The 26,750-nt window shown below is 34.9% G+C and overlaps 1 protein-coding gene across 2 annotated transcripts in view; it reads right to left on the bottom strand.

Annotated features, from left to right (window-relative positions):
* Window positions 1–7,706: 7,706 nt before the first annotated feature.
* elfn1a (extracellular leucine-rich repeat and fibronectin type III domain containing 1a) overlaps window positions 7,707–26,750 on the bottom strand; it is a 188,787-nt gene continuing 169,743 nt past the window's right edge. For both annotated transcript variants that reach the window (XM_030141479.1, XM_030141480.1), the window contains exon 3: window positions 7,707–12,142. In XM_030141479.1, coding sequence (XP_029997339.1) covers window positions 9,421–11,793 — 2,373 coding nt within the window. In that variant the 5' untranslated portion in view covers window positions 11,794–12,142 and the 3' untranslated portion in view covers window positions 7,707–9,420. The remainder of the gene's footprint in view (window positions 12,143–26,750) is intronic.

The raw sequence follows: 26,750 nt of genomic DNA, 5'->3' as shown, positions 1-26,750 counted from the left end.
AATAAAGACACTCTGTTAAACTTGATGATCCTAGTGGTTTTTCTAATCCAGACGTGGGTTTTTCTTGAATTGGCAGTCTTATTCCAGGTTTTTTATGTAACCCATCGTGTCCACTTCCGTTACGCGCAGAACCTGCCCATTTGAACGCATATAAATCGTGAATGATTTTGCGACAGCTGTCTTTTTTGTGAAACACACTGTCTTGCATAATTAATTCCCAAAATGTGCCTGTGAGAGAATAAATGTATGAATGTAATTTTTGTGTCCTTTTGACCATGTTACATGCAGATTTTTGTATTAAATATAATGTAAAATAATATTAAAATGTGTTTTATCTGAAAAATAGTTTCTCTTTTATATCTGTAAGTATTTATTTTTATAACAGACCCAAAGTGCTTCCAAACTTGCTTCATAACATTAGTCTACAAACTCATTTTCTTCTGGGGTCCACATTCAGCCCAATTTAATCTGAAGTGGGTCGGACCAGTAAAATAATAGCATGATAGCCAATAAATAAAAGCCAATGACAACTCCAAATTGTTTCAGTGCAAAAAAATAACATTCAGATATGCCAATATTTACATTTACAAACTATCCAAACAAAAAGGATGTCAATAACCTAAAAAAAAAGATGAAATTTGTTAAGAAATAGAAGTACGATTTTATCAATATTGAGCCTCGACTTATCATTTTTTATACATATGCATTACAGATCAGATCTACAAAGGCACAAAACATTTAATAACAGGCAGAATATTGTTAAAATTGCACTTAATTTTCTTTAGACATTTCAGGTTGTTCATATTTGTTCAGGTTATTCACATTTTATTATTAAAGGATAGTTTGTTAATGTAAACATTTTCATAATTTAATGTTTTTTGCACTAAATCAAAGACAAAAAAATTGGTGTTGTCATTATTTATAGGTTATTATGATTTTTGAGTGAAAAAATAAGTGTAATTTTAACAATATTCTGCCTCAGTTTATCATTTGCACATGTACATTATAACTTACAGATCACAGCAGATCTACAAATACACAAAACATTAAATAACAGACAGAAAATTGTTAAAATTGTACTTACTTCTCTTAAGACATTTCAGGTTATTATTCATATTTGTTCAGGTTATTCACGTTTTTTGTGAAATTATACTTTGTTTTAGTGTAAATACATGAAAATATTTACATTTACAAAGAGAAAAATTTGGAATTGTCCTTATTTCATTGCTGCCTTTGACTAAAAGGCATTTGACTTTAAATTTTATATTCTCTTTGAAACTCTGCACTGCAATCCTTACTTTAATATGTGTGTTTTTATTTTTATTTTATTCTATTTTATTTATTTATTTTTGATTTTATGTGTTGTTTTCTTACTTGCTGTTTTTAATCACCTTTTACATGTTTCTTTTAGAATGTTTTAAATGTGTTTCTTTTTGTTTCTTTTATTTCAATGTCCTGTGTGAAGCACCTTGAATTGCCTTGATGCTGAAATGTGCTATACAAATAAACTTGCCTTGCCTTGCCTTATTTATATGTTATTATGACAGTATTTTACTGGTCTGACCCATTTGAGATTGAATTGGTCTGAATGTGGAACCTGAACTAAAAGGATTGTTAATATTTTAGTGTAATTTTTGCATTTCAAAAATTCATCCCACAGGCCGGTTTGGAACCTTTGGTGGGCCAGTTTTGGCCCCCGGGCCGCATGTTTGACACCTGTGGTCTACATCGAATTTGAATTTTTAGCCCCCATGTCCTGTTTTTAGGGGCGAGTTTCATAGAAGCACCCATTTGTGTTGTCTGCAAACCAAGCTGTTTTCCCCGCTAAAAATATAATTACCATCAAACTGAACCTGTATGCATGCCTTATGTCTGAGGTTGGAGGACATTATGAGTCAGGTTTTGTCTTAAAGATACAGAATCGCAGTTCCTGAGAAAACCATATAGATTTAGATTGATCTAAGATTAGATCTCTCCCTTATAATGAAGTAAGCCATTGGTTTTTAAAAGAAAAATGACTTGCTAAGACTTGAAACGTGTTTGATATATAAGATATGAGATCATTTGTGCTTTTTTTTTTTTTTTTTTTTTCAAAGCCACTTTATCATCTCTTAACGATAACCGTTACATTTTAATCATAAACCAGCAAATTAAAATCAGCAGCGTCAGCTACGGCTCGGGGAACTTCAGGACAACATTGCTTCTGTAATAAGTTGAAGGTGCAGTGTAATTTCTGGCTTAGTGCTAACCACTGTTGTTTAGTGATATGAAATACAACAACAAATCAAAGTTGTTGCTTCCAGTGTCTCCCCTTCATTTCCCTTCAGGCAAGCCAAACAAGCACATTGCAATAGAATGGCGAGCAGACATATAGCACAAGCAGAAGTGTAAACAAGCTATTGATGGGTGAGGTGAGTCAAGCGCAGTAAAGCAATATAGTTATTGCTTTGCTGTTGGGGTTAATTGCATTTTTGGAAAGCAGTGAGTACATAAAGTTGGATAGGACTTGCTGGATTGGACTTTTTACACTTCAGATTTGTAAATGTTGTTTTCCATCTAGACGGATGGAATAGTTAAGATGCACGGTTTGTGGTCCGCAAATATAGTATGTGAGCAAATGAGACACATAGACTTTCAAATGATGCTAAAAAAAACCAGCCTTCCACCCTTGTAATTCTGTATTCAGTCCACACGGTGTGTCTTTACTTGTTTACTTTCCTGACTCTGCTAATATGCAGCCACTGCAGATACATTTTATGCTTTCAGAAAGCAGAAATATACAAGCAAACACATAGAATGTTCAAGATAGCAATTTTTCATTTTTCTGTTCCCCTGATTTCTCAAAGTACGTTTAACAAAATGTGCATGTACACAGGTGTATATGTCAGGGTAGAGACTGCGATCTGGTAGGATCGGCGATTCTACTAGTAGAGACTCCAATCGTAGTCTCTACCGGTAGAAACTCCGATCAGAGTCTCTACTGGTAGAAACTCCGATCCTGCCAGTAGAAGGGTTAGGGTTAGGGTTAGGGTTCGGATTGGAGTTTCTACCAGTAGAGACTCTGATCGGAGTTTCTACTGGTAGAATCGCCAATCCTACCAGATCGCAGTCTATATACACAAGCACAGAGAAAACTTTCTCAGCATGTGGCTGCATTATGTCCTTTTCATGGTACTTTGTGGAGAGAAAGATATATTTTTATTCTCCTTTTATCCCTCTGTGAGACAGGTGTCAAACATGCGGCTCGGGGGCCAAATCTGGCCTACCAAAGGCTCCAGTCCGGCCCTTGGGATGAATTTGTGAAATGCAAAAATTATACTAAAATATTAACAATCCTTTTAGTTCAGGTTCCACATTCAGACCAATTCAATCTCAAGTGGGTCAGGACCAGTAAAATACTATCATAATAACATAAAAATAATGACAACTCCAATTGTTTCTCTTTGTAAATGTAAATATTTTCATGTATTTACACTAAAACAAAGTATACTTTTGCCAAAAAAAAAAAAAAAATGCAAATAACCTGAAATGTCTTAAGAGAAGCAAGTACAATTTAAGAATATTATGTCTGTTACTAAATGTTTTGTGTGTTTGTAGATCCACTGTGATCTGTAAGTTATAATGTACATGTGTAAATGATAAACTGAGGCAGAATATTGTTAAAATTACACTTATTTTTTCAGTTTGTTCATGTTATTCACATCTTTTGAAAGGATAGTTTGTAGATGTAAACCTGTTCATAATGCAAATTAACTTTTTTTTTTGCTCTAAAACAGAGAAAAGTTTGGAGTTGACAATATTTATATATTACACTGGTCAACAACAAATTTATTAAGTTTTTTGAGCTGATTTAGGATAATTTAGGTGTGCTAAATCCAAAAATCACATTAATTTTGCTCAATCAGGTCAACTTTCTGAACTATGCTACATATTGGCTTTTTAACATTTTTGCTTACATTTATGGGCATTTTCACATCATATGACACAAAATTCTTTCATATTTCTTGCAATAAACGAGTTCTGAAGATTTTACTCTTGCCAATTTATGATTAATGTTTTTTTTAATATTACAGGTGAATGAAATGGCTTCGACTTGAAGATCTTGCAAAAATAAGCCTGACATATTCTGCTACAAATGATTTTTTTTTTTTCTCTTAAAACCTATTTTGGGTGAGAACTATATGAAAAATCAACTGATAAAGTCACAAAAATGTCATCAATTTTGTGAGAAGATCAAATTTTTCAAAATCAAATTAGCAAAAAACCCTGACCTGATTGAGAAAAACAGATGTCCTTTTTGGATTTAGCGGTGCAGAATGGTCCTAATTCAGTTGAAAAAACCTAGACAACTTGCAAAAAACATTTTTTTGTAACCCGGTGTTATAGTATTATTTTACTGGTTCGGCCCACTGCAGATCAAATTTAGCTGAATCTTGCCCCTGAAGTAAAATATGAGTTTGACACCCCTGCTCTATGACGAATTTAAACTGTTGAGTAAGAATATAACAGCAAAAACTTACATGAATTGGAGAAAAAGCTGTTAAGCAGCCCAGAAAACTGGTGATTGTAGATTGCACATAAATCTGTTCTCAAATAGTGTTCATTATAATACTTTTAGGTGTTCCAAGAGTTATATTTCGATAAAAAAAACAACTACTTCTCTAGCCTAAAGCCATCTACAGTGATTCAGTCGCAAAAAAGATGCCCAGTATATACTGTATGTGCACCCTTAACTTTATTTCACAGTACTTTGTCTGAAAGCAGATAACATAGTATTAAGAAATTAAATTAAAAAAACAAAAAAAAAACACATTATTGTGCTCTTGTTTGTTTTGATGCACTTGAACAACACTGCTGATCTTTCTAAAGGTTTTCTCAACACTTTAAACTCTTATTAGACACAGAAGTGCTACAATATGCAGTATAAAAACATGTCGCTAAATAGTTAAATGAACTAGAAACCTGACAGCTCTCAGAATATACGGAAACGCTTTATAAAATTAACAACAAATGGAGACTTGTCAACAGTATCAGCATCGGAAATAAAACAAAAGGAAATTTACACTTGTACACATATCCCAAAATCTTAAGGCGGTTGAAATATTAAGTCAGACAACCAAGTTAACACTTTACAAGGTGCTTACATAACACATTCACATCAGGCTCATGAATGGTTCATTTCACATTAATGAGTAATAACAGCGTCATGACACACTTAAATGAAATGGACGTAGCATTAAAACATAAATGGGCTAACTCATGCCTGCAGTTATACTTCTAAACTCAGTGTCTGATGCGAAAAGAGGAAAATATGCGACTTGATAAATTCACTTCATTTCTGTTTTTCCCTAAAAAACAATAACCCATGCGGTATCTGCTCTGATTTCTTGTTGCTGACAGTTTTGTAGTCATCAAATATATTTTTTTGAAGCCGAAACAACAGCATTACAGCAGGTTGTAAACCATTTATTTAATACACACTGCTTGTAAATCCAAAAGAGGGGAGGGGGGCTTAGATTTAACTGCAGGCAGACTTGACAAAAACAGGAAGCGCAATGGAAAAAGTGGAAGAACAGTCTAACAGAGGGAAAATCCAGAAAATGTGTCAGTTCCTAAAAGTGGATCATCATCTGTCGTCTGGAAATACTCTGCTACTGTTGTGTTTGAGAAGACGAGAAATAAAACAAGACGACATACAGGGCGGTGATATTTGGGTTGCAGCTGCATCCAAAGTAATAAAGGATGAACTGGTTTTATTTGTAGTTACGAAGTTAGGAGCACGATGCAAATTATATTATTAAACAAAAAAAAAGAACTATTCCTTCTACTTTGAGAAATGGCTTTTTGTTTTGCGGGATTGGAGGCTAAGCATAGAGTATGGTTGCCAGGCAGCCTCAGGACGATAACAAAATACATGAATGCAACCGCAGTCGAGACTTAGAAGTCTGGTGTATAACCACCCGGAAAAGCAAAACATATTATTTGGTGGTTTAATCCAACAATATTCAGCTTTAATAAGTGACTTTAACATCCCTAAACAGAGCCAGCCTTGTCTTCTGCAGGCTGTCGTATGTTTTTAACCCTTTCATGCATACTGGTCACTACAGTGGACAGTTATTCTACGACTCTTCTCTTGTATATTTATGGGTTTTGTTGTTTTAGTTCCGTATCAGCTGATACAGTGGACGCTTATGTATCATCCTATAATAAAGTGGTGTCAAATTCATTTTAGTTCAGGGGCCATATTCAGATAAATTTGATCTGAAGTGGGCCAGACCAGAAAAATAATAATGTAATAACCTATAAATAATGACAACTCCAAATTTTTGTCTTTGTTTTAGTGTTTAAAAAAACATTAAATTATGAAAATACTAACTTTTATAAACTATTAAAAAAAAAAAACTGAAAAAACTGAAATTTAAATTGAAAAACATGAGAAAATTTAATGCAATTTTAATAGTATTATTCCTCAACTTATCATTTCTACATGTGCATTATAGATCAGATCTACAGAGACACTATACACTGAGGAACAGGCAGAAAAGAGTTCAAATTGGGCTGAATTTTCTTTAGATATTTCAGGCTCTTCATATTCAGATTATTCACATTTTAGTGTTAGAGGATAGTTTGGAAATGTAAATATTTTCATAATTTATTGTTATTTTTTGCACTAAAACAAAGAAAAAAAATTAAGTTGTGAATTCTAGATTTTTTTTTTTGCTTATTTCAAGATTTTTTTTACTTGATTGAAGATTTTTTTTTTTTTTTGCTTAATTCAAGATTTTTTTTTTACTTAATTGAAGATTTTTTTTTTGCCATAATTCAAGATTTTTTTTTTACTTAATTGAAGATTTTTTTTGGCTTAACGGAAGATTTTTTTTACTTGAAGATTTTTTTTTTGGCTTAATTGAAGATTTTTTTTACTTAATTGAAGAATTTTTTTGGGCTTAATTCAAGATTTTTTGCTAAATTTGAAATTTTTTGGGGCTTAATTCAAGATTTTTTTTGCTAAATTTGAGAATTTTTTTGGCTTAATTGAAGATTTTTTTTACTTAACTGAAGTTTTTTTTTTTTGGCTTAATTGAAGATTTTTGTTTTGGCTTAATTCAAGATTTTTTCCTTAATTCAAGCTAATTTTTTTTTTTTTTTGGCTTAATTCAATTCAAGACTGTGGAATTTTTGTACTTGGCAAAAACATCCCAGGGGCCGAACTGGACCCTTTGGCCCCCGGGCCGCATGTTTGACACCCCTGCCATAATACATTGTAATTCATACCATTACTGTAACTTTGCAGATCAGGTTGATAAACATGTGTTAAATCAATTGCTAATTGTTATTAGACTGTAATCAACAGTTTTCTTAATCAATTTTTTTTTTTTTTTTGCATATTGTCTGCATGAAGTTAGTAATAACTAGTATTAGAGTATGTTAAAATGTGGGAAAACATCAGATTAGCTGCATGAAAAAAGTTTTTATTTCATAGTTTTCACGCAGTTTATCACTTTCTGTTGATGGTTTTAAATACATGTTTTTTTGCTTCAAAAATTGGTGTCCAGCTGAGTGGACATTTTTGTAACTCCATGAAAAATAGGTTCATAAAAAAATTTCAATGGCATTGTTTTTTTCATGCCTAAAGAGGAATAAAAACACTCAGGAAAAAAAAAAAAAAACTCAACTAAGGTTCTCATAATTCATGCATGAAAGGGTTAATGCAGCGTGATGTATGTTTTATTTGATAATTAGCAGTACATGAGGGTGGTTTCATCAAATTGACACATTTCTCAAATCTCAGAGCTCTATCCCCATTTCTATTTGTAATAAACCCATATCCGTAGAGTCGAAGGGAAATTTATTGCTCATTCCTGACAGATATAAATCACCATGAGCCTGTTTGAAGTAAGTTATATAAACATCTTCCAAAGACAAAGTGTTAAGATTTATATTTACTCAAAAGAATTTCATGATATACAAATTCACAGCCAAGTCAGTCAGAGGAGTCAGTTTCACATTCTCAAATTTTACTCTAACTGTTGATATTCATCTGGTACGTAGCTTTCATTATATACAAAAAAGATATAACAGCCTTGCAGTTTAAAAAAAAAAAGAAAAAAAAAAAAAAAAGATATCTTTCAGCAAGCAACAAGGCCCACTCGAAAAACAAACTACTTTCCTGCCATTATCGGATCAGACATTATGCAATATAATACACTGGAAGAAGCAAAGGAAAAACACAGTTGTTAACAGCATTAAATAAATATTTTCTTGAAAATATACATAAAAGCTGCCATAGACAGATCAAAATATGTATCTGTTACATTCATCCATCGGGCTCTCCTGCAGGGCGCGACGACCGACTCTGTACCTCAACAACAGGTGACAAAGTACTGCCGCCGCCCCTTTTGAAATGTTAGTGATTAAGAGTAGGCTTTAAAACCACATCCGTTATGTGGAGGGTGTAGCTTCCCAATGTTTTCACCTTTGACGGAGCAACTGATACAAAAAAGGAGAAAAAAAAAGTCAAACATAGACATACTGCTGTATGTTTATCCAATTCCCAGATCATGCAGAAATATTGTAAACATTTCGGCTTTTTCTACTTTGGTACTAAAGATACAAATGATGGTACATGAAACTGATGATGTGTACGGCATCTTACCTCCTTGAAATCTATTGGAATTTATTCAGCGAGTACTGCAAAGACTGATTAAGGGGATACTAAAACTCAATCTCTTTGTTATTGTATATGCATGTACTGAAAAAGCTATTAGAAAAAGAAAAGAATAATAAAAAAAACAAAGAAAACAGGCAGTGATGGTAAAGATGACAAATGTCCAGACAGGTTTAAACGGGGACATGCCGTTCTTTAGCAACAGGATAATCTAAATGAACAGCGCTCCATTTAATAAACCTGATTCATTCACTAATACTTTTCCATTTACACAGCAAACATTGCAAATATAGAAAAACCATATCTGTACATAGACTTCTTCAATTAAATATATGCAGGGAAGGGAACAAAAGTTCTTTTTGAATAAAGGGTCCGGATAGTTCTTCAAAAAATATGAGGTTTCATAGACATATCTTCATATAGTAGTTTCATATTACACAACAGCAAATCCACTGTCACAGGACTTGGCCATGCGATACCCAAAAACCTAGAATCCATTATAACATATATATTAATAATTTGCAATATATTTTCTCCTTAATAGGTAAAAGTTTCCCCAATGAATGCTTTACATAATATGACAAATTTATGATTTAAATAATCTTTACCCATTTGCCTCACAGTCAAAAGTGAATGTGATACATGTGAGCGAGTAGTTGATTATAATATGGAAGTATCCAATGATTTAATTATCAGATGAGGTTCTTGTGTCATTTCTGCAATGTGTAGTCCATTAAAAACACCTAAAGTGGTTATGATTTATGTTGGGCCGATACACCTTTCCAGTAGTCTAAAATATCATGCAGGTCCTCATCCTTTGCAAACTGGACTTTCTTACGCAGCGCATGGCCGGCAGCCATGTACTCCTCATCTTTGTGTCGCTTTCGGTGGAGCTTGAATCGCTCCCAAATGCTGTGTGAGGGTTTGCAGTAGTATTCAGGACTGGAGGAGTAACTGAGATTGTGATACTGAGATGACAGCTGAGAGTACGCTAAGTCTCTGGAGCGAGAGTGGGTAAGAGGCTCCAACATGGAGGACTTGTGGCTGTCAGGTCCTTCAAGCTCCTCTATCTGGGCATCATTGTACGAGTGCCTGTGGTCACTGTACTGACGGATCTTATCTGCTTCAGCCCGCAGGATGGCGGCAGTAGGTGTTACAGTGAGGATGGTCTCTCCTGTCGGGGAGGTTTTCTCTATGTACTTGGCTTCGGAGCGATAAGGCCTTGGGCTTCGCATCGGCCCTCCTGTGGCAGTGCTGGGCCTCTTTGGCGAGACATCTGAGCTCCGATGCCTCTGCAGAGAATGGTGGTAGCTGTCCTTATACGCCGGGGACAGAAGGCCGGATTTACTCTGTGGATGCTCTGATATTAGTACCAGCTGAGGCTCTGCAGTGGACACCGCTCCAGATTTAACCCCCTGAAAAGAGGTGGATTCTGACTTCAGAGCATCTATACAGTTGTTAATTATCTGATTGACTTTATCGACCTCTTTCGCAATGGTGGAAATCTCGGCCACTGACCCCTGGCTATTCCCAGCCATACCCATATCGCACTCTCTGCGTTCATGGTGGTCGACGCTTCGCACCTCCATGTAATTTCCTTTCATCATCTTAGGTGTATCACTTATCTCTTGAAATTTGTACTGCTCCATTTCTCCTGCCGTCGGTAAATACGGCATACGTGACATGCTCTCTCCAGCCAACAGCTGCTTCTGTGACATTCGAGAAATAGTCCCTCCTTCGAGTTCTTGTCCGTATTTTAGTTCCATTATATTTTTCTTCAGGCTACTAGATTTTTTGTGCTTTTCATCTTGCTGACGTTTTCTTCGCAAGCAGTAGTAGACCACCCCCAGGAAAATGACCATGCTAAAGAGGCAGCCTAAGATTGTCATAATGTAGTGGGTAGCAGTTGCATTGGTTATTTGTTTGTCTTTTCCATTCCACGGGCCGGTGGTGACTGTCAGACAAGTGTGATTGTGTCGAAGGGAATTACGTATTGAAGCAACACAATATGTGTAATTAGTGTGGGGTTTAAGGTTTTTCAGCTCGATATCCTCTTTTATGTCTCTCAGGTTTCGAATATCCGTGAAAAAGCTGTTGTTGTACAGAACCAGGATGTACATCTTCTTATAGGGATAGGGAATCTGAACTGTAATTGTGGCGCCTGTGTTTGATACTTGCTTGAGTTTTATGAGAGGATCTCCTTTCACATCGGTGTCGGTTGTACTGATGGTTATGTCGTCTGGTTCTGTGCCAGAAGGACAATCTTCGAGCCCACAAAGTGTAGCGTCGGGAGGGGGCATGGTGGGCTCAGTGGGCACAGGAATAAACGGAGTCACGTAGTCGTCAGTACATACAGTGGTAAGCATGTGAAGCGCATTCTTATAGGTTGGATCATTGGGATTCTGGCTGAGCAAACTGTAACCAGAGACGCCGGAAGGGGTGTCGCAGACCATCCGCTCATTCGTTCTGTTAGGAAAAACTGACAGCCACTTGACAAATCCAAATAATTCGCATGAACAGTTGAAAGGATTGGTGTACAGCTCGCAGGTGGTAAGTTTAGTCAAACTCGCAAACGTGGACCCATCTAACTGCTGGATTCGGTTCATGGACAGGTCGATGTTCTCAATGTTGGGGCATTCCCAAAAGGCATTGGGTGTCACAGTCTCAATCAGATTCGCCTGGAGGTAGAGGTACTGCAGCTTTCCTAATCCCCTGAGGATCCCTTCCGTCAGGTTCCGCAACTTGTTAAAGCCCATCTGAAGGACTTGTAGGTTAAACTGAGCAGAAAAGGCCCCGTCCTCAATGTAGGAGATTTCATTCTTAGTCAGGTTCAGGTAGGTCAAGTTGGCAAAGCGACTAAGGGCAGAATAATGGATGCTTTTTATTTTGTTTTCATTCAGACGAAGGTCCACTATGGTGCTGTTGATATGCTGTGGGATGGCCTCATAGGGTGGTTGGTTTTGGCTACAAATGGCGAGCCATACAAAGCCCTTTTCACCCTCGATTAACCAGCAGTCTCCATTGACTCTACCGATGTGAGTCAAATATACAATGGCTACAGACCAAAACAAGGCACTCTTCACCATGCCTAAGCTGCAGGCCATTGGTGCTTCTCTGAGAGTCATGTGCAGGGCCAAGAAAATAAAAGGACGGTGATACCACTGTGGGTTCAGTTCAGCTGAGACGATTCCGTTGGTAGATCAGCTGGACGATCAACTGTTCTCAAGGCCAGAATCGAGCCATTTAGTTGCCTCCTCTTCATTGATGGAAGGGGTTTTCGTCTATGCCTCTACTCAGCTTCATTCATTGAGGTTTTCCCGGGGTGAAAATCTTGCGATGCTTGAAAAAGATTTCACCGCCTCACGTTGACTTGTGCTTTTTTCCTCAGAGGCTATCATTATTGAATGGTATAGTTTTAATGTTTCTGCCACCGTCTTCCTTTCTGCAGCTCTCTCATCTGCCTGGAGGGGTAACCTGCAGCATAAACACAAGAAAATATTGGTTATCAGTAAAGGAAACATGTTATATGTCATATGTGTGCATCGAAAGACTGAGATTCATGTTCGCTGCTAGTCTGTTCGTTCATGCTCCACCAATTATTTTGTACACAGTTTAAGAGGTGTTTGCAGTCCGCGTGGCAGACTGCTATTAAAGGAAACTCTTGGCCAATTACCATTTGACAGTTTGGGAAAAGCAAGGCCCCTCTTTTCACACCATTAACCTGACTGACTGTCAGATGCACTGGAGATAAGCCAACGTTAAAAACCTGCGTTAAATTAATTATACAACCTCACATGACATGACTCAAGGTATCACTGCCTTTTGTGATTTAGAGAAATTATGTACAAGATGTGATAATTGGATTGTTATAAATAAAAATCACTTGCACACAAAGACAAGCTTTAATTAAAAAAAAAAAAAAATTACTACTCTCATTCATGAAAAAAATATCCGCAAATTGTTATTTTCTCCTTTGCTTAGTCACATTAATCCTGTTGCTCTGTAACGAATAAACAATACAGATGATGTTCTCATAAGTATTTAACCAGATTTTAGATGCTATTGTTGCTTTCACATAGAGCTTCCATTAACTAGTTAATTATTTATAAAATTGGCCTCATTTTATAAATCTGTGAGACATTTCAAGCCATGTTCAACACTACACACTGTAAAAACAAAAAAACAAAACAAACAAAAAAAAGGTAATATTCCGGCAGCGGGGTGCCAAAAAAATACTGCTAAATAACAGAAAATAACCATCTCATAAAAATACGGTAATTTTCCATCATTAAAATACAATTTTTTGCCCTAACTTTGTATGACATTTTGTATATATTTTTTTAACTTTTTAATGTTTAATAAAGAATATTCACATGTATTAAAACAATCAAATTACATATATATATATATATATATATATATATATATATATATATATATATATATATATATATATATGTGTGTATATATATATATATATATATATATATATATATATATATATATATATATATATATATATAAATAATTTTCAATGAGACTCAGTTGTACAATCCACTGATAAAAACTGTATTTGGACAGTTTATCAGTGCTTATACATGTTATACATTCACAAAAATACATTTATTCAACATTTTTGTTGCGAAACCTCCTGTAATTACACAAGATATTTGTCAATTAACAAACAAGTCTTGTTAAACTTACAGAACAAATACTTATTTTACAGTTAATTGTCAGTAATTTTAACTTGTTTTATTTTATTTTATTTTATTTTTTACAGTATTAAACTTTAAATAATCTCATAAATAGAAAAGAAATATTTGTGAGATTATGATACATTTGCAAATGTATTTTAACTGTATTTTTCTGAAAAAGAAAAAAAAAAATTATTTTAACAAATTTTAATTTTTTGGTTATTCAGTTACAGATTTTTTTTTTCATGTTATTTTACATTTGACATGTAAAATCACAGTCTATTTTTGTCATTTCATTGATATTTTCTTATATCTTAAAAATACAGGAAAAATCTGCAAAATAAACAGTGAAAATCTGTTAAATTACAGATTTTTTTTAACAGTGTAGATTTAAATTTAGGGACAACTGATTATTATTGCACCACTGAATCAGGCATTGTATTTTTTGTTTCCCAGGTCTAAGTATTGATAAGTTAAAAAAAAAAAAAAAAAAAAGTATCCGATCCAATATGTCTATGAATAATAATAACTGATTTAAAGATTCAACTAAGGGGGTGTTTGACCTCAATCACAGGTTGAAGTTGTTTGGAAAAAGCTTTATTTATTAGACTTAGTCAGTAGATCTGGTCACTACATGATGGTTCATTCATATCTGCTGAAGCTTTTACTTAAAATAAATTTCCCCAACTCCTAAAATATAACACGGAGAAGAGACTCATTGTTAGACAGACACAGAAAGATATTAAATACGACCTTCTATTAACTTCTAATTTGTCATTTATGAGTACCGATCAAAAGGCGGTGAAAATGACCTCAGTGTTGAAGTCTGTCATTGCGTGTCGTCATCTATTCCTCTATTTTAACTCCCTCACTATGAAACAGACCGGGATGAGCTGCTCTGTTGGGGGGGGGGGGGGGGGGGTACAAGGGGTGAAAAGGTGTTTTTGTGCGCCAGAGGTAATAGCTACACACAACAGAGATGATCACACTGTTAGAAAAGAATAAATGTGACATTTTATGGCAGTAAGAATATACTTCAAGTAGAAACCGCACTCGCCATCATCCACCTGAAGACCAATCCTGCTGTCATCTGACCTTTTGGGAGTTTAGTTTATGGCATTACAGTCACACTGGTGTTGTGGCTTTTCTGACTCTGTGTCACGCTGGAGTTGAGATTGTTTCTGCTTCCAGCGTATTTCAAATGAATTATTTTACTTTAACCCTCAGCGACAATGTTTTCTGTTTTTTTTGTTTTTTTGTTTTTTTTCCACGATATATGGGCCTCTTAAGTAAAAAGTGCTTATTTTAACACAGACGAATCATGTACTTGTTCATCTTGATCACAATCAAGATGAACAAGTATATTTGCATCAGTTATTAATCAGTATTGCAAAAAGATACCCCCAAAAACCACTCCCAAAATTTTTATTTTTTTTTTGGCCATCTTATTACTAGATCTTGCAATCCTCCAAATTTGAAGAAAATCGGATAAAAACTGATAAAATGGCGACCCAATGAGCGTGAAAACGTGCACAATTTTATTGTTATAAGAGAGCAAAATTATTGTACATAATGTTTTGTAGCAATAAATAATTACTACTCAACTCCTGTGTCTTTTTTAGTACAAAATACACACATCACATTGTTTTTAATTTATTGATCATTTTTGTTGAACGGCTGATTACACTGGTCAACAACAAATTTATTGTTTAAGTTTTTTGAGCAGATTTAGGATAATTTTGGTGTGCTGAATCCAAAAATCACATTAATTTTGCTCAATCAGGTCAACTTTCTGAACTATGCTACATATTGGCTTTTTAACATTTTTGCTTACATTTATGGGCATTTTCACATCATATGATACAAAATTCTTTCATATTTCTTGCAATAAACAAGTTCTGAAGATTTTACTTTTGCCAATTTATGATAAATGTTTTTTTTAATATTACAGGTGAATGAAATGGCTTCGACTAGAAGATCTTGCAAAAATAAGCCTGACGTATTCTGCTACATCTGCAGTGAATACACCATTGTACCTAACAGGAATCCTGTTAGAAAAGGATTTTTTTTTCTCTTAAAACCTTTTTTGGGTGACAACTATATAAAAAAATCAACTGATAAAGTCACAAAAATGTAATCAATTTTGTGAGAAGATCAAATTTTTCAAAATCAAATTAGCAAAAAAAACCTGACCTGATTGTGAAAAACAGATGTCATTTTTGGATTTAGCGGTGCAAAATGGTCCTAATTCAGTTGAAAAAACCTAGACAACTTGCAAAAAACATTTTTTTGTAACCCAGTGTTATCAATTCTTCTTTTCAGTATTAAGACAATCAACCATTTTGTTATGAAAACCCTTCTTTTACAGCCCTTTACTTGTAATTATGATATAATTGTATTATGACTAAATATGCACAACTAGACAGATTTTGGTCTGCTCTCTGGCTGCAGAAAATTTGGTAACAATGTGGCAAACGGATGTTTACGTCGAACCGCATGTTTTCAATGGCGCGTTGTTCACCAAAATTCATGTAGTGTCCGTACACTAATATACTTCCATCAATAATATCGCGTATATGAATTATAGTTATATTGCTATAACTTGTTCGCAAATGTTTGTTTACTCCTGTACCAGGAAGACTTAGTTAAAGTTAAATGTGGTAAGCCAGATTTCCATTCCAATCTTGTAGAGTCCGTACACCAAGTAGAGTCCGTACACCATATTCAAAATATGTGGGTCTAATTTTATTGTTTCTGTCAATATATGGAATTTTTCAGCACGCATGCTTTGGACACGACATCTATGTGATAAACAATGCATGATTATCCTGAGTGCTGAAACATTTGTATATCTTTGTCGGCATTAAATATGGAGGCTACTAGGCTGGAGTGTCCGTACACACAATAATGTCTGATTTGACAGGGGTACAAGCCTATGAAATTTTTTGTAGACGCCATAATACAAAAATTTTTTTGACTTTAACCCTTTCATGCACGAATTATGAGAACCTTAATCAAAATTTTTTCCTGAGTGTTTTTATTCCTCTTTAGGCATGAAAAAAAACAATGCGACTGAAAATTTTCTTCTGAAAAATAAATAAAAGAAAAGAAAAATAATTTTGAAAAAATAAAAAAATACATTAAAAATATAATAATAATAAAAAAAAAAAATCTTATGAGCCTATTTTTCATGAAGTTGCAAAAATGTCCACGTTTAATTTTTGACGCACAGAAACATGTATTTACTGATAAATTGTGTGAAAACTATAGGGAGGGCTTGTGATTCTGGGGGTTTATGCTCAGGAGAGATCTACACAGTGTTACCAATTCATCTCAGAAAAGATATATAGTGTCTTAAATCTTTAATAAAGATATGTGTTAAAAAAAAAAAAAAAAAAAAACAACGTAAAGAACAACAAAATCCATGAATATACAAGAGAACAGCTGTAGAATAGCTGTCCACTGTAGTGACCAGTATGCATGAAAGGGTTAAAAGAGAAATATCAGACAAATAAAATGGCCTGTCTGATTTTTTGATAAAGCATTATTATTTTTTATCTCCATGTGCACCCTTTCTGGTACCCTTGATTGTGATCAGGCCGTAATAGTAATAGTAAACAGTGCTTATTTTAACACAGAGTTCAAGCTGAGGTTCAGTCCTACAGTGTTTTTCCTTCTAGGCTACACTGCACACCACTAAACCAATCTCCAATAACCTACATTTGTAAAAATAAGAATGATTTCACAGCATGAATTTGGAATAGATTCCAGCTTTGAATCATTTCCAGCTGTGAGCCTGAGACTGTATGAAGATTAAGCCATATGCTGAAACACTAGCTACGCAGTTTACAGCTTTATATGTTTGTATGTTTCCCATAGATTTGAACGGGCCTAGAGGCTGAGATAACATGTGAATCCATAAAGCGGAGATTAGGCTATTTGTGTTCTATATTCCATTCAGCTACGGTAAATGGGGAAAGATGGTTTGTCCTCTGTACCGATTCACTATTTCTGCTTTCCCATTTCCATTCTTTACTGAAGCCAAATGTGATAAATGAATGCACAGTAGCACGCACACAGTGATTACCATGTAGTGTATTCAAAACCACTTCTATTAAACTCGGATATTTTGTTTAGTCGAGGTAAGCATCAAGAAAATTATGGTAACACTTTATAATAAGTACACACTCTGAAGCTTTAACAAATACTGAATTCATCATTTATAAAGCATATTTCTGACATGAATACTCACTAATATATGGTTTATCAGCACAGTTATAATGGTTTTACTCATCATTAATAAGCTCATGTACAATGTGCTTAACGACTGTATTTTCATACTTTATAAATTATGGATTCAGCATTTAAAAATTTAGTATTGCATCATCTACGAACCAGTTATGATGTGCATTTATGCTTGAAAATACACTATTCAGACATGTACTAATGGTTAGTGAATATGTTAGTATTTTATACTAACACATTTATTTTCCAAAAGATGTCCTATAAACAGTTATTAATTCAGGAATTCATTATTTCATGTAGTTATAAAGCACTTACTACTCATTAATTAAGTCTATGGTGTGAGCTCATCTAAAGTGTAGACCAGGGGTGTCAAACTCATGTTAGTTCAGGGGCCACATACAGCCCAATATGATCTGCAGTGGGCCGAATCATTAAAATAATAACATAATAATACATAAATAATATCAATTCCAAAATTTGTATGTCTAATTTCTATGTTTTAGAGTGAAAAAAGTAAGATTATATGATCAAAATTTCTACATCTACAAACTATCTTTTAAAAAAAAATATGGAAAAACATGAACAAACCACGACTAAAATGAAATTTATTAAGAAAAAAAGTGCAATTTTAACAATTTATGCCATTATTTGGCTTCAGCTTCTCATTTTTTACATGTTCATTACAACGTACAGATCACAGTGGATCTACAATTACACAAAACATTTAATAACAGACAGAATATTGGTACAATTACTCTTAAATCTCAAGACATTTCAGGTTGTTCATATTTGTTCATTTTTTTTCACATTTTTTGTAAAAGGCTAGTCTGTACAGGGTGGGGAAGCAAAATTTACAATGAACATTTAGTTGTTTTTTCTCAGCAGGCACTACGTCAATTGTTTTGAAACCAAACATATATTGATGTCATAATCATACCTAACACTATTATCCATACCTTTTCAGAAACTTTTGCCCATATGAGTAATCAGGAAAGCAAACGTCAAAGAGTGTGTGATTTGCTGAATGCACTCGTCACACCAAAGGAGATTTCAAAAATAGTTGGAGTGTCCATAAAGACTGTTTAGAATGGAAAGAAGAGAATGACTATGAGCAAAACTATTACGAGAAACTGGAAGATACTATTAAAGAAGAATGGGAGAAGTTGTCACCCGAATATTTGAGGAACACTTGCGCAAGTTTCAGGAAGCGTGTGAAGGCAGTTATTGAGAAAGAAGGAGGACACATAGAATAAAAACATTTTCTATTATGTACTTTTTCTTGTGGCAAATAAATTCTCATGACTTTCAATAAACTAATTAGTCATACACTGTCTTTCAATCCCTGCCTCAAAATATTGTAAATTTTGCTTCCCCACCCTGTAAATGTTAACATTTTTGTGTAATTTTACTGTTTTTACACTAAAACAAAGAGAAAAATATGTGGTTTTCGTTATTTATACTTTATTAAAACAAAATTTTTGGGAGTGATTATTGACCATAAACTCTGTTGGAAACCACAAATAGAATATATCAAACGTAAAATGTCCAAGTCTGTTGCGATTCTTTATAAAATTCGGGACTTGTTAAGCAAAAAATGTTTGCATATGTTGTACTGTTCACTTGTAATGCCATATATGTCATACTGTGTGGAAATATGGGGCAATGTGTATAAAACTAATTTAGACCCGATAATTAAACTCCAAAAAAAAAGCTATTAGAGTCATAAACAAAGCTGGTTATCTCCAATTAAGTAATCCACTTTTTGTAGAATCTGGTTTACTAAAATTTTTTGATATTGTATATTTAAAAACAATGGAATTTATGTTTCGCGTTAAAAGTAAAAACCTTCCTTTTTGTATTCAGAAAATTTTTAAGTTAAGAGAAGGACATTATAATTTAAGAGGGATGTTTGTGTTTGAAAATGTAAAGTAAGAACAAACGTTAAATATCACAGTGTTTCTGTTATTGGTGTCAAGCTATGGAACGAACTGAAGGATGAAGTGAAATTGTGTAGCTCACTGTCGAGTTTCAAAAAGACTTTAATTTGTCAAATTATGAAGGGCTATGAAAGTAATATGATTACAAAATAACTTATAACACTGAATGTAGTATAATTTGTGTTTAAGTATTTCTCTGCTGCAACTTCAGGTGTGGAGTAAGGATGTGAATAGGAGAAGCAGAAATAAGCCTCCGGCTTCAGCTTCTTCCTTTTTCAGTTACAAAATGTGTTAAGTTTATGTTTGTTTGTTTTATTTAATATGTATGTGTTTTGTTTTGTTGTTGTTGGTTTTTTTTTAATATGTATGTGTTTTGTATTTTGTATTTAACTGAAATAAACATTCATTCATTCATTCATTCATTCACTATGATAGTATTTTACTAGTCTGACCCACTTCAGATGGAATTTAACAAAATTTATTTTGACATCTTTGATTGTTAATATCTTCAGTGTAACTTTTGTATTTTACTAATTCATCCTGCGGGCTGGATTGGACTTTTTGGCAGGCCGGTTTTGGCCCCCGGGCCGCATGTTTGACACCCCTGGTATAGACTATCTATGCCATCTAAAGCATTTACAAATGAGATTTAAAGGTTGGAAATGCCTAAAGTCTCAAAAAAGTCTGAGTTATTCTAACAAAGGAAAGACAGCACATGGGATTATCAAACAAACTGCATGATTGAATGATGAATGATTAGTAAAACATTTATAACTGTGCTGATAAACCATATACTAATGAGTGTTCATGTCAGAAATATGCTTTATAAATAATGACTTCAGTATTTGTTAATGCTTAACTAATGCTTCATAGTGTGTACTAATTATAGTGTTACCAAAATTATTATTAATATATGTCGGTTTGGGCGGCCTCTGTCACATCAGTGGATTTCAGTCCTGTACAACTGCTGCTTTCTGATATTTTCCTAGTTGTGAGTTCTGTTTTTTTTTTTTTTTCCTTGCCAATCCCACATAAAAGACTGCATTTGATCACAAATGAAAAGACTCTTAAGGTTCTTAGAAGCAGTTAATTGCAGTTCGGTTTATTTGTAGCAAAATACTAAGAGGTGATCTGTGCCACAGCTGAGATGATCAAATACAAGGACTGGTCATTATTCAAGTACAGATAAAGAGGAGAAATAAACGCTGTTGTGGACACAGAGAGAGAATGCCAAAGGCTGCCATTACTAAACCACCTTCATGACAACAAAAGAGCAGCAGCAGAGGAGCGCAGAAGAAAAGAACACTCTCAAAAGCCCCCGGGAGAAGAGAGGTTCCAAATCAAATGTTCCATGAAATGAATATGAAAAATACAGCTCCGAAGAATATATGGTAAGGCAAAAGATTTCCAAAAGGAAAACGGTGTCTTGTTATTATTCCCCAGTCTCTGACCTTTATCTCAAATACCGCACCGCAGAGACTGAGCTCAACGGACCCAACCTTCACTTGCTCACAACATGACACCGACGTTAAACCCTTTTGCAGCTAAATGGAAGTTTAAGTTAAACCTGAGCAGTCTCCTCTCATTTCAAATGCATTGGCTCTGTTTTGTTTGTCCACAGTGACTCAGTCTAGTGAGCCTCCAACTGATTCACTGCCTCACCGCTGAAACCCATGCATAAATTACAGCCAAGCTAGTTCCCCTTGTTAGGGCAAACACAAATACACACTTGTGCTTACATTGATAGGTGTGATACTGTAAGCTTTTTTTGCATGACAAAAATGCACTTTTTGCATTCAAGGAGTGTATCTTACTTTCTGAGTCGGTTGTTCCCAATGAATTCACAGCATGTGCAAACAAAAAACAGCGCCTCTAGCCTTAAGTTGTCGGGGGACAAACAAAAGCAGCAAACATTAAAATTAATTGTAGCACCTTCAGTTTCATGCAAATTACAGCACATGTATATTCACATCTTCAGTTCAGCCTAAGGCATCCGGTAGTGTAGGTTGTGTTAAGAGAGTTTAGGTCTATTTGCTACCACAGACCCACTTTCCATAATGGCAGCAATCTGTATGGTCCAGTGCTAGCCCTGAGTGCAGCAGGCCAGAACACCCAAGGCATCAGAGCCGAGTATATTCCCCTATCAGACACAGGCAGCCATTCCACAGTCTCTTTTCCATTTAGGCTTTATGCACTGGGTAATGAAGGCTTTCCTTTTTCTTTGCCTCTTCTGTGGATAACCTATTGAAACCCTGCTCTTGAAGAATGATTCAAACACAGCCTTGTAAATTTCTGTTCCAGTTGCTCTGGGTCTCTTCATACTTCACTTATACTCAGAAAATCATTGGCTCCGTTTAATGAAAAACGGCCATTGAACATCACAAATGCTGCAGCAAATGTGAAAAATACAGATTCACAGGATGTAAAAAAAAAAAAAAAAAAATAGGACCATGGCCCTGTAGCTTACCGGCCAAATTAAAAGCTTTGGGAAATGTATCCAGATGCCATTTATTATCACCCAGTTCTGTGTATTTATTCTATTACAGAAATAGCCCATGTTTTGGTCATATTCCAATCAGATCTGTAAAAAATTCAAATTTCAACTTGATATCATTGATACTGATTTATTGGATCAATCCACTTCCTATCTCTTATAATGGGGACATTTTTCAAAGTCGCACCAAACCCAGAATCAGATCCGGATCGAAATAATTTCAATACCTTGTGTTGACATCATCATACAGAAGCTGTATACCAAGTTTGAAGTCAATCAGAACTGTAGTTTCGGAGAAAAAGACGATTGAAATTTTTTCCCCATAAGAGCCCATGTTAAATTTTCCGTAAGTTCCCGGATCCAGAAGAAGATCCTGATCAGCATGTGGACATTATGTTTTGGTCATCTCCCCATCAGGACTGTACTGTAGAAATTTACACTGGATATAATTTATATTTACTGAGTTATTGCATCGATCCACTTCCTATCTCTTATAATGGGGACATTTTTGAAAGTCGCACCAAATTCAGAATCAGATCCGGATCCAAATAATTTCACTAACTTGTTGACATCATCATAAAGAAGCTGTATACCAAGTTTGAAGTCAATGGGAATTGTAGTTTCAGAGTAGAAGACGATTGAAATTTTTGTAACGGACGACAGACGATGCCAATGGACGCCACATGACGACAATGGCTTACGGTCTGTAGGTCGGTAAGCTGAAAATAGGACCAATGGCCCTGTAGCTTACCGGCCAAATTAAAAGCTTTGGGAAATGTATCCAGATACCATTTATTATCACCCAGTTCTGTGTATTTATTCTATTACAGAAATAGCCCATGTTTTGGTCATATTCCAATCAGATCTGTAAACAATTCAAATTCCAACTTGATATCATTGATACTGATTTATTGGATCAATCCACTTCCTATCTGTTATAATGGGGAAATTTTTCAAAGTCACACCAAACCCAGAATCAGATCCGGATCGAAATAATTTCAATACCTTGTGTTGACATCATCATACAGAAGCTGTATACCAAGTTTGAAGTCAATCAGAACTGTAGTTTCAGAGAAGAAGACGATTGAAATTTTTCTCCCCATAACAGCCCATGTTAAACTTTCCATAAGTTCCCGGATCCAGAAGAAGATCCTTATTCCAATCAGATATGTAAAAAATTCAAATTCCAACTTGATACCGTTGATACTTACTGATTTATTGGATCAATCCACTTCCTATCTGTTATAATGGGAAAATTTTTCAAAGTCACATCAAATTCAGAATCAGATCCAGATCAAAATAATTTCAATACCTTGCGTTGACATCATCATACAGAAGCTGTATACCAAGTTTGAAGTCAATCAGAACTGTAGTTTCGGAGAAAAAGACTATTGAAATTTTTTCCCCATAAGAGTCCATGTTAAATTTTCCGTAAGTTCCCGGATCCAGAAGAAGATCCTGATCAGCATGTGGACATTATGTTTTGGTCATGTCCCCATCAGGGCTGGACTGTAGAAATTTACACTGGATATCATTTATATTTACTGAGTTATTGCATCGATCCACTTCCTATACAAATACAATTTTCATTTTCACATCAGCTTAAAAAAATGCATGACTGGAAATAAACATTTAAATTTAACATCTGTAAAAATCAAAAAATAAACATGAGATGGGTGGCGTTCAGGATGAGTGCTCTGGCCCAACGGTGCTGCGGCACCTGACTCAGTTAAAGGTCTGTGTCGGGGGCTTCTGGGAAAAAACAGGAAGGACGGCGATGCGAATTCGAAATGAAACGGGAATGAATGGGGATATTTTTGAAAGTCGCACCAAATCCAGAATCACATCCAAATAATTTGACTAACTTTTACTGACATCATCATAAAGAAGCTGTATACCAAGTTTGAAGTCAATCGTAATTGTAGTTTCGGAGAAGAAGACGACTGAAAGTTTTGTGACAGACGACAACACCGGATGCCGCATGACGACAATAGCTTACAGTCTATGGGCCAGTAAGCTAAAAAAACAAAAAATCTGTTTTCGACAGCATGTATGAGCCAAGATTCTCACTTTTTTTTATTTTTTTTATTTCACTTTTTTTTTCTTTTTTCACTTTTATAAATGGTGGTTTTACTGCAGCAAAGGTGAGGGTTGAAGAAAGTGTTGTGAAAGTGACAGATTGGATGGTACTTTAAGGTGAATTTTTCAGCTGCAACGGTTTGCTGTGCCCGGCTGGAGTCTTTAAACGTGAAGCATTAGAGTCGACTGCTTTCACACTGAGCCTCAGGAGTGCTGTTCCGCCACCAGAGCCAAGGCTTCAAGGCAAACTTTGACACAAGCTCCAGACACCACATGGAGAAAACAGATCTCGAAAACGACTGTGTCTCTCTCCACGGTAGAATATCGCATGCAAACCAGCCTCTCCCGCTATCTCTACCGCTCAGTCCCCTCTTCTGTTTGTCACTCTGTCGATCCCCAACAATATCACCGTGCATACTAAATAAATCTTTCTGTTCTATCGCCAACTGTCCACAAAAGCGTACTATCAAAGAATCTGTTTTTACAGTTCGAGGGCTGGCTTTTTCTAGAGTCTCCTGTGTTTCCTATCTTGGGCTTTGTGGTGGTGAAGGTGCCTCAATCTTTCAGGACACTCTTCATCCATACCAATGACTGCCCTTTATTTGATGTTATTGAAAATGCATGCACTCCTTGCTGGGAAGAATGAAAAAAGTAAAGATGGGAAACCAGAAGTAGAGAATCAATTGAGTTGAAATGGAACTACTTCTCTTGGGGAAGGAAAACATTGTGCTCATTGAGGTACTGAATTGCTTTGGAGAGGAGGAGAACGAGGGCACATATGCTTGGGTTATATCAGAGGATATTAAACTCATACATTAATTACTTGGGGAATATTGCCTGGAAAAGAATTGATGGTCTTGTCGTCATTGAATACCGTTGGCTAAAACTTCTGCACTTCTTATGGCCTTACTGATATACTTGTTGGTGTGTCTGTTTTAGTCGACAAGATTTGTGCAAATGGATTTTCAGTTAGTTACCTAACTTTGCTTATAAGTGGGGAGTATTGTACGCCACCTCCGTGTACTGAATCATTTGTTTTCCGAAGACAAAGCCTTTTATTCTCGTGTGAAAATTGGAATTGCTTCCTCATATACTGTATATCAGTGCCAGAGGAAACTTTTGCAGTATTTATCGCAATATGAACTCCAGAAAATACCAATGAATCAAGTCATAAGGGGCTCTATCTGTAGTGATGTGTTAAATGTGAGGAAATGCTAATCGTATGAGAACAGTTAAAGACTGAATGTGCTCTGTGAGTTCTGTTCTGATTTTATCACATTAAAAGGATAGTATGTTATGTCATTTTCCAATTTTGTAAGCAGAGAAACCGTGTAGTTACAATCACAAATACTTGATCATAACATCTATTAATACAGAATACAGTAATTATGAAAACCTTAGTCAAGATTTTTTTTTTCCTGAGTCTCTTTATTCCTCTTTAGGCATAAAAAAAATTCAATTGATTTTTTTTTTTTTTTATGAACCTGTTTTTCATGGAGTTACAAACACGTCCACTCAGCTGGACACCATGCATTTAATTTTTGAAGCAAAGAAACATGTATTTAAAACCCATAATCAGAAAGTCATATACTGTATGAAAACTATTCATTCATTTACACATTCATTTTTTGTTTATTTTGAGCGTTTGCAGAATACATCAAAATTCCAAAATCATTCATCTACACTCGAAAAGGAGTTGGAGGAAGAAAAAGTATGAAACAAAAACATTTTTCATGCAGATAATCTGATGTTTTCTCACATTTTGACATAGTCTAATACTAGTTATTACTAACTTCATGGAGATAATATGCAAAAAAAAAAAGCAAACAACTTTTTGATTAAAAAAACTGTTAATTGCCGTCTAATAACAATCAGCAATTGATTTAAAACGTATTTCTTTAGATCAGGTTTATCAAGAACAGCAAGTTTACAGAAATGGTATGAATTGCAGTGGATGGGATGATGCATAAGTGTTCACTGTGTTAACTGATATGGAACTAAAACAACAAAACCTCTGAATATACAAGAGAACAGCTGTAGAATAGCTGTCCACTGTAGTGACCACTATGCATGAAAGGGTTAAAACTGGGAATATGTATTCTGCAGCTACAAAAATACAACTTAATCCAGTCAAATCCTAAAGGAATAATGCGTCAATATAGAGTCTATCTCTTGGGACGTGCAAACTCTATCAAATATACACACAAAACTGGGAAAAGGGGCGTTTTGATATACTGCTCCTTTTGTTTGGAACAATCTGCAAAATGACCTGAAACTTTAAGAGCTGGTCTCATTAAACCCTTGACTGATTAATTGATCCTAAGTGACTTTGAGGCACAAACTTATGGCCGCAGAGGTTTCGCCTGACTTTTAGTTGTGTATTGATATTTGTTTAATTATTTGCTGTTTAATGGTTTTCAAATTTATTTATTGCTATGTCATTTATATAATAAGTGTGTATGTGTACAACCTCCAAAAAAGGCTCCATCTGGATCTAATACATAAGAGCTTTTTATCGGACAGTAGTGGCTTTTCCATCGGACATCTGTGCAAAACTTTACCCATATTTTTACTAAATGTAAAAAAAAAAAAACAGAAATGCGTAATGTCGTTTTTTCCATTAAATCACAAAT

The sequence above is a fragment of the Sphaeramia orbicularis genome, chromosome 8, assembly GCF_902148855.1.
Source record: "Sphaeramia orbicularis chromosome 8, fSphaOr1.1, whole genome shotgun sequence".
In the NCBI taxonomy this organism is placed as follows: domain Eukaryota; kingdom Metazoa; phylum Chordata; class Actinopteri; order Kurtiformes; family Apogonidae; genus Sphaeramia; species Sphaeramia orbicularis.
Note: the sequence above shows the minus strand (reverse complement) of the source record. Positions and strands in the feature narration are given on the sequence as shown.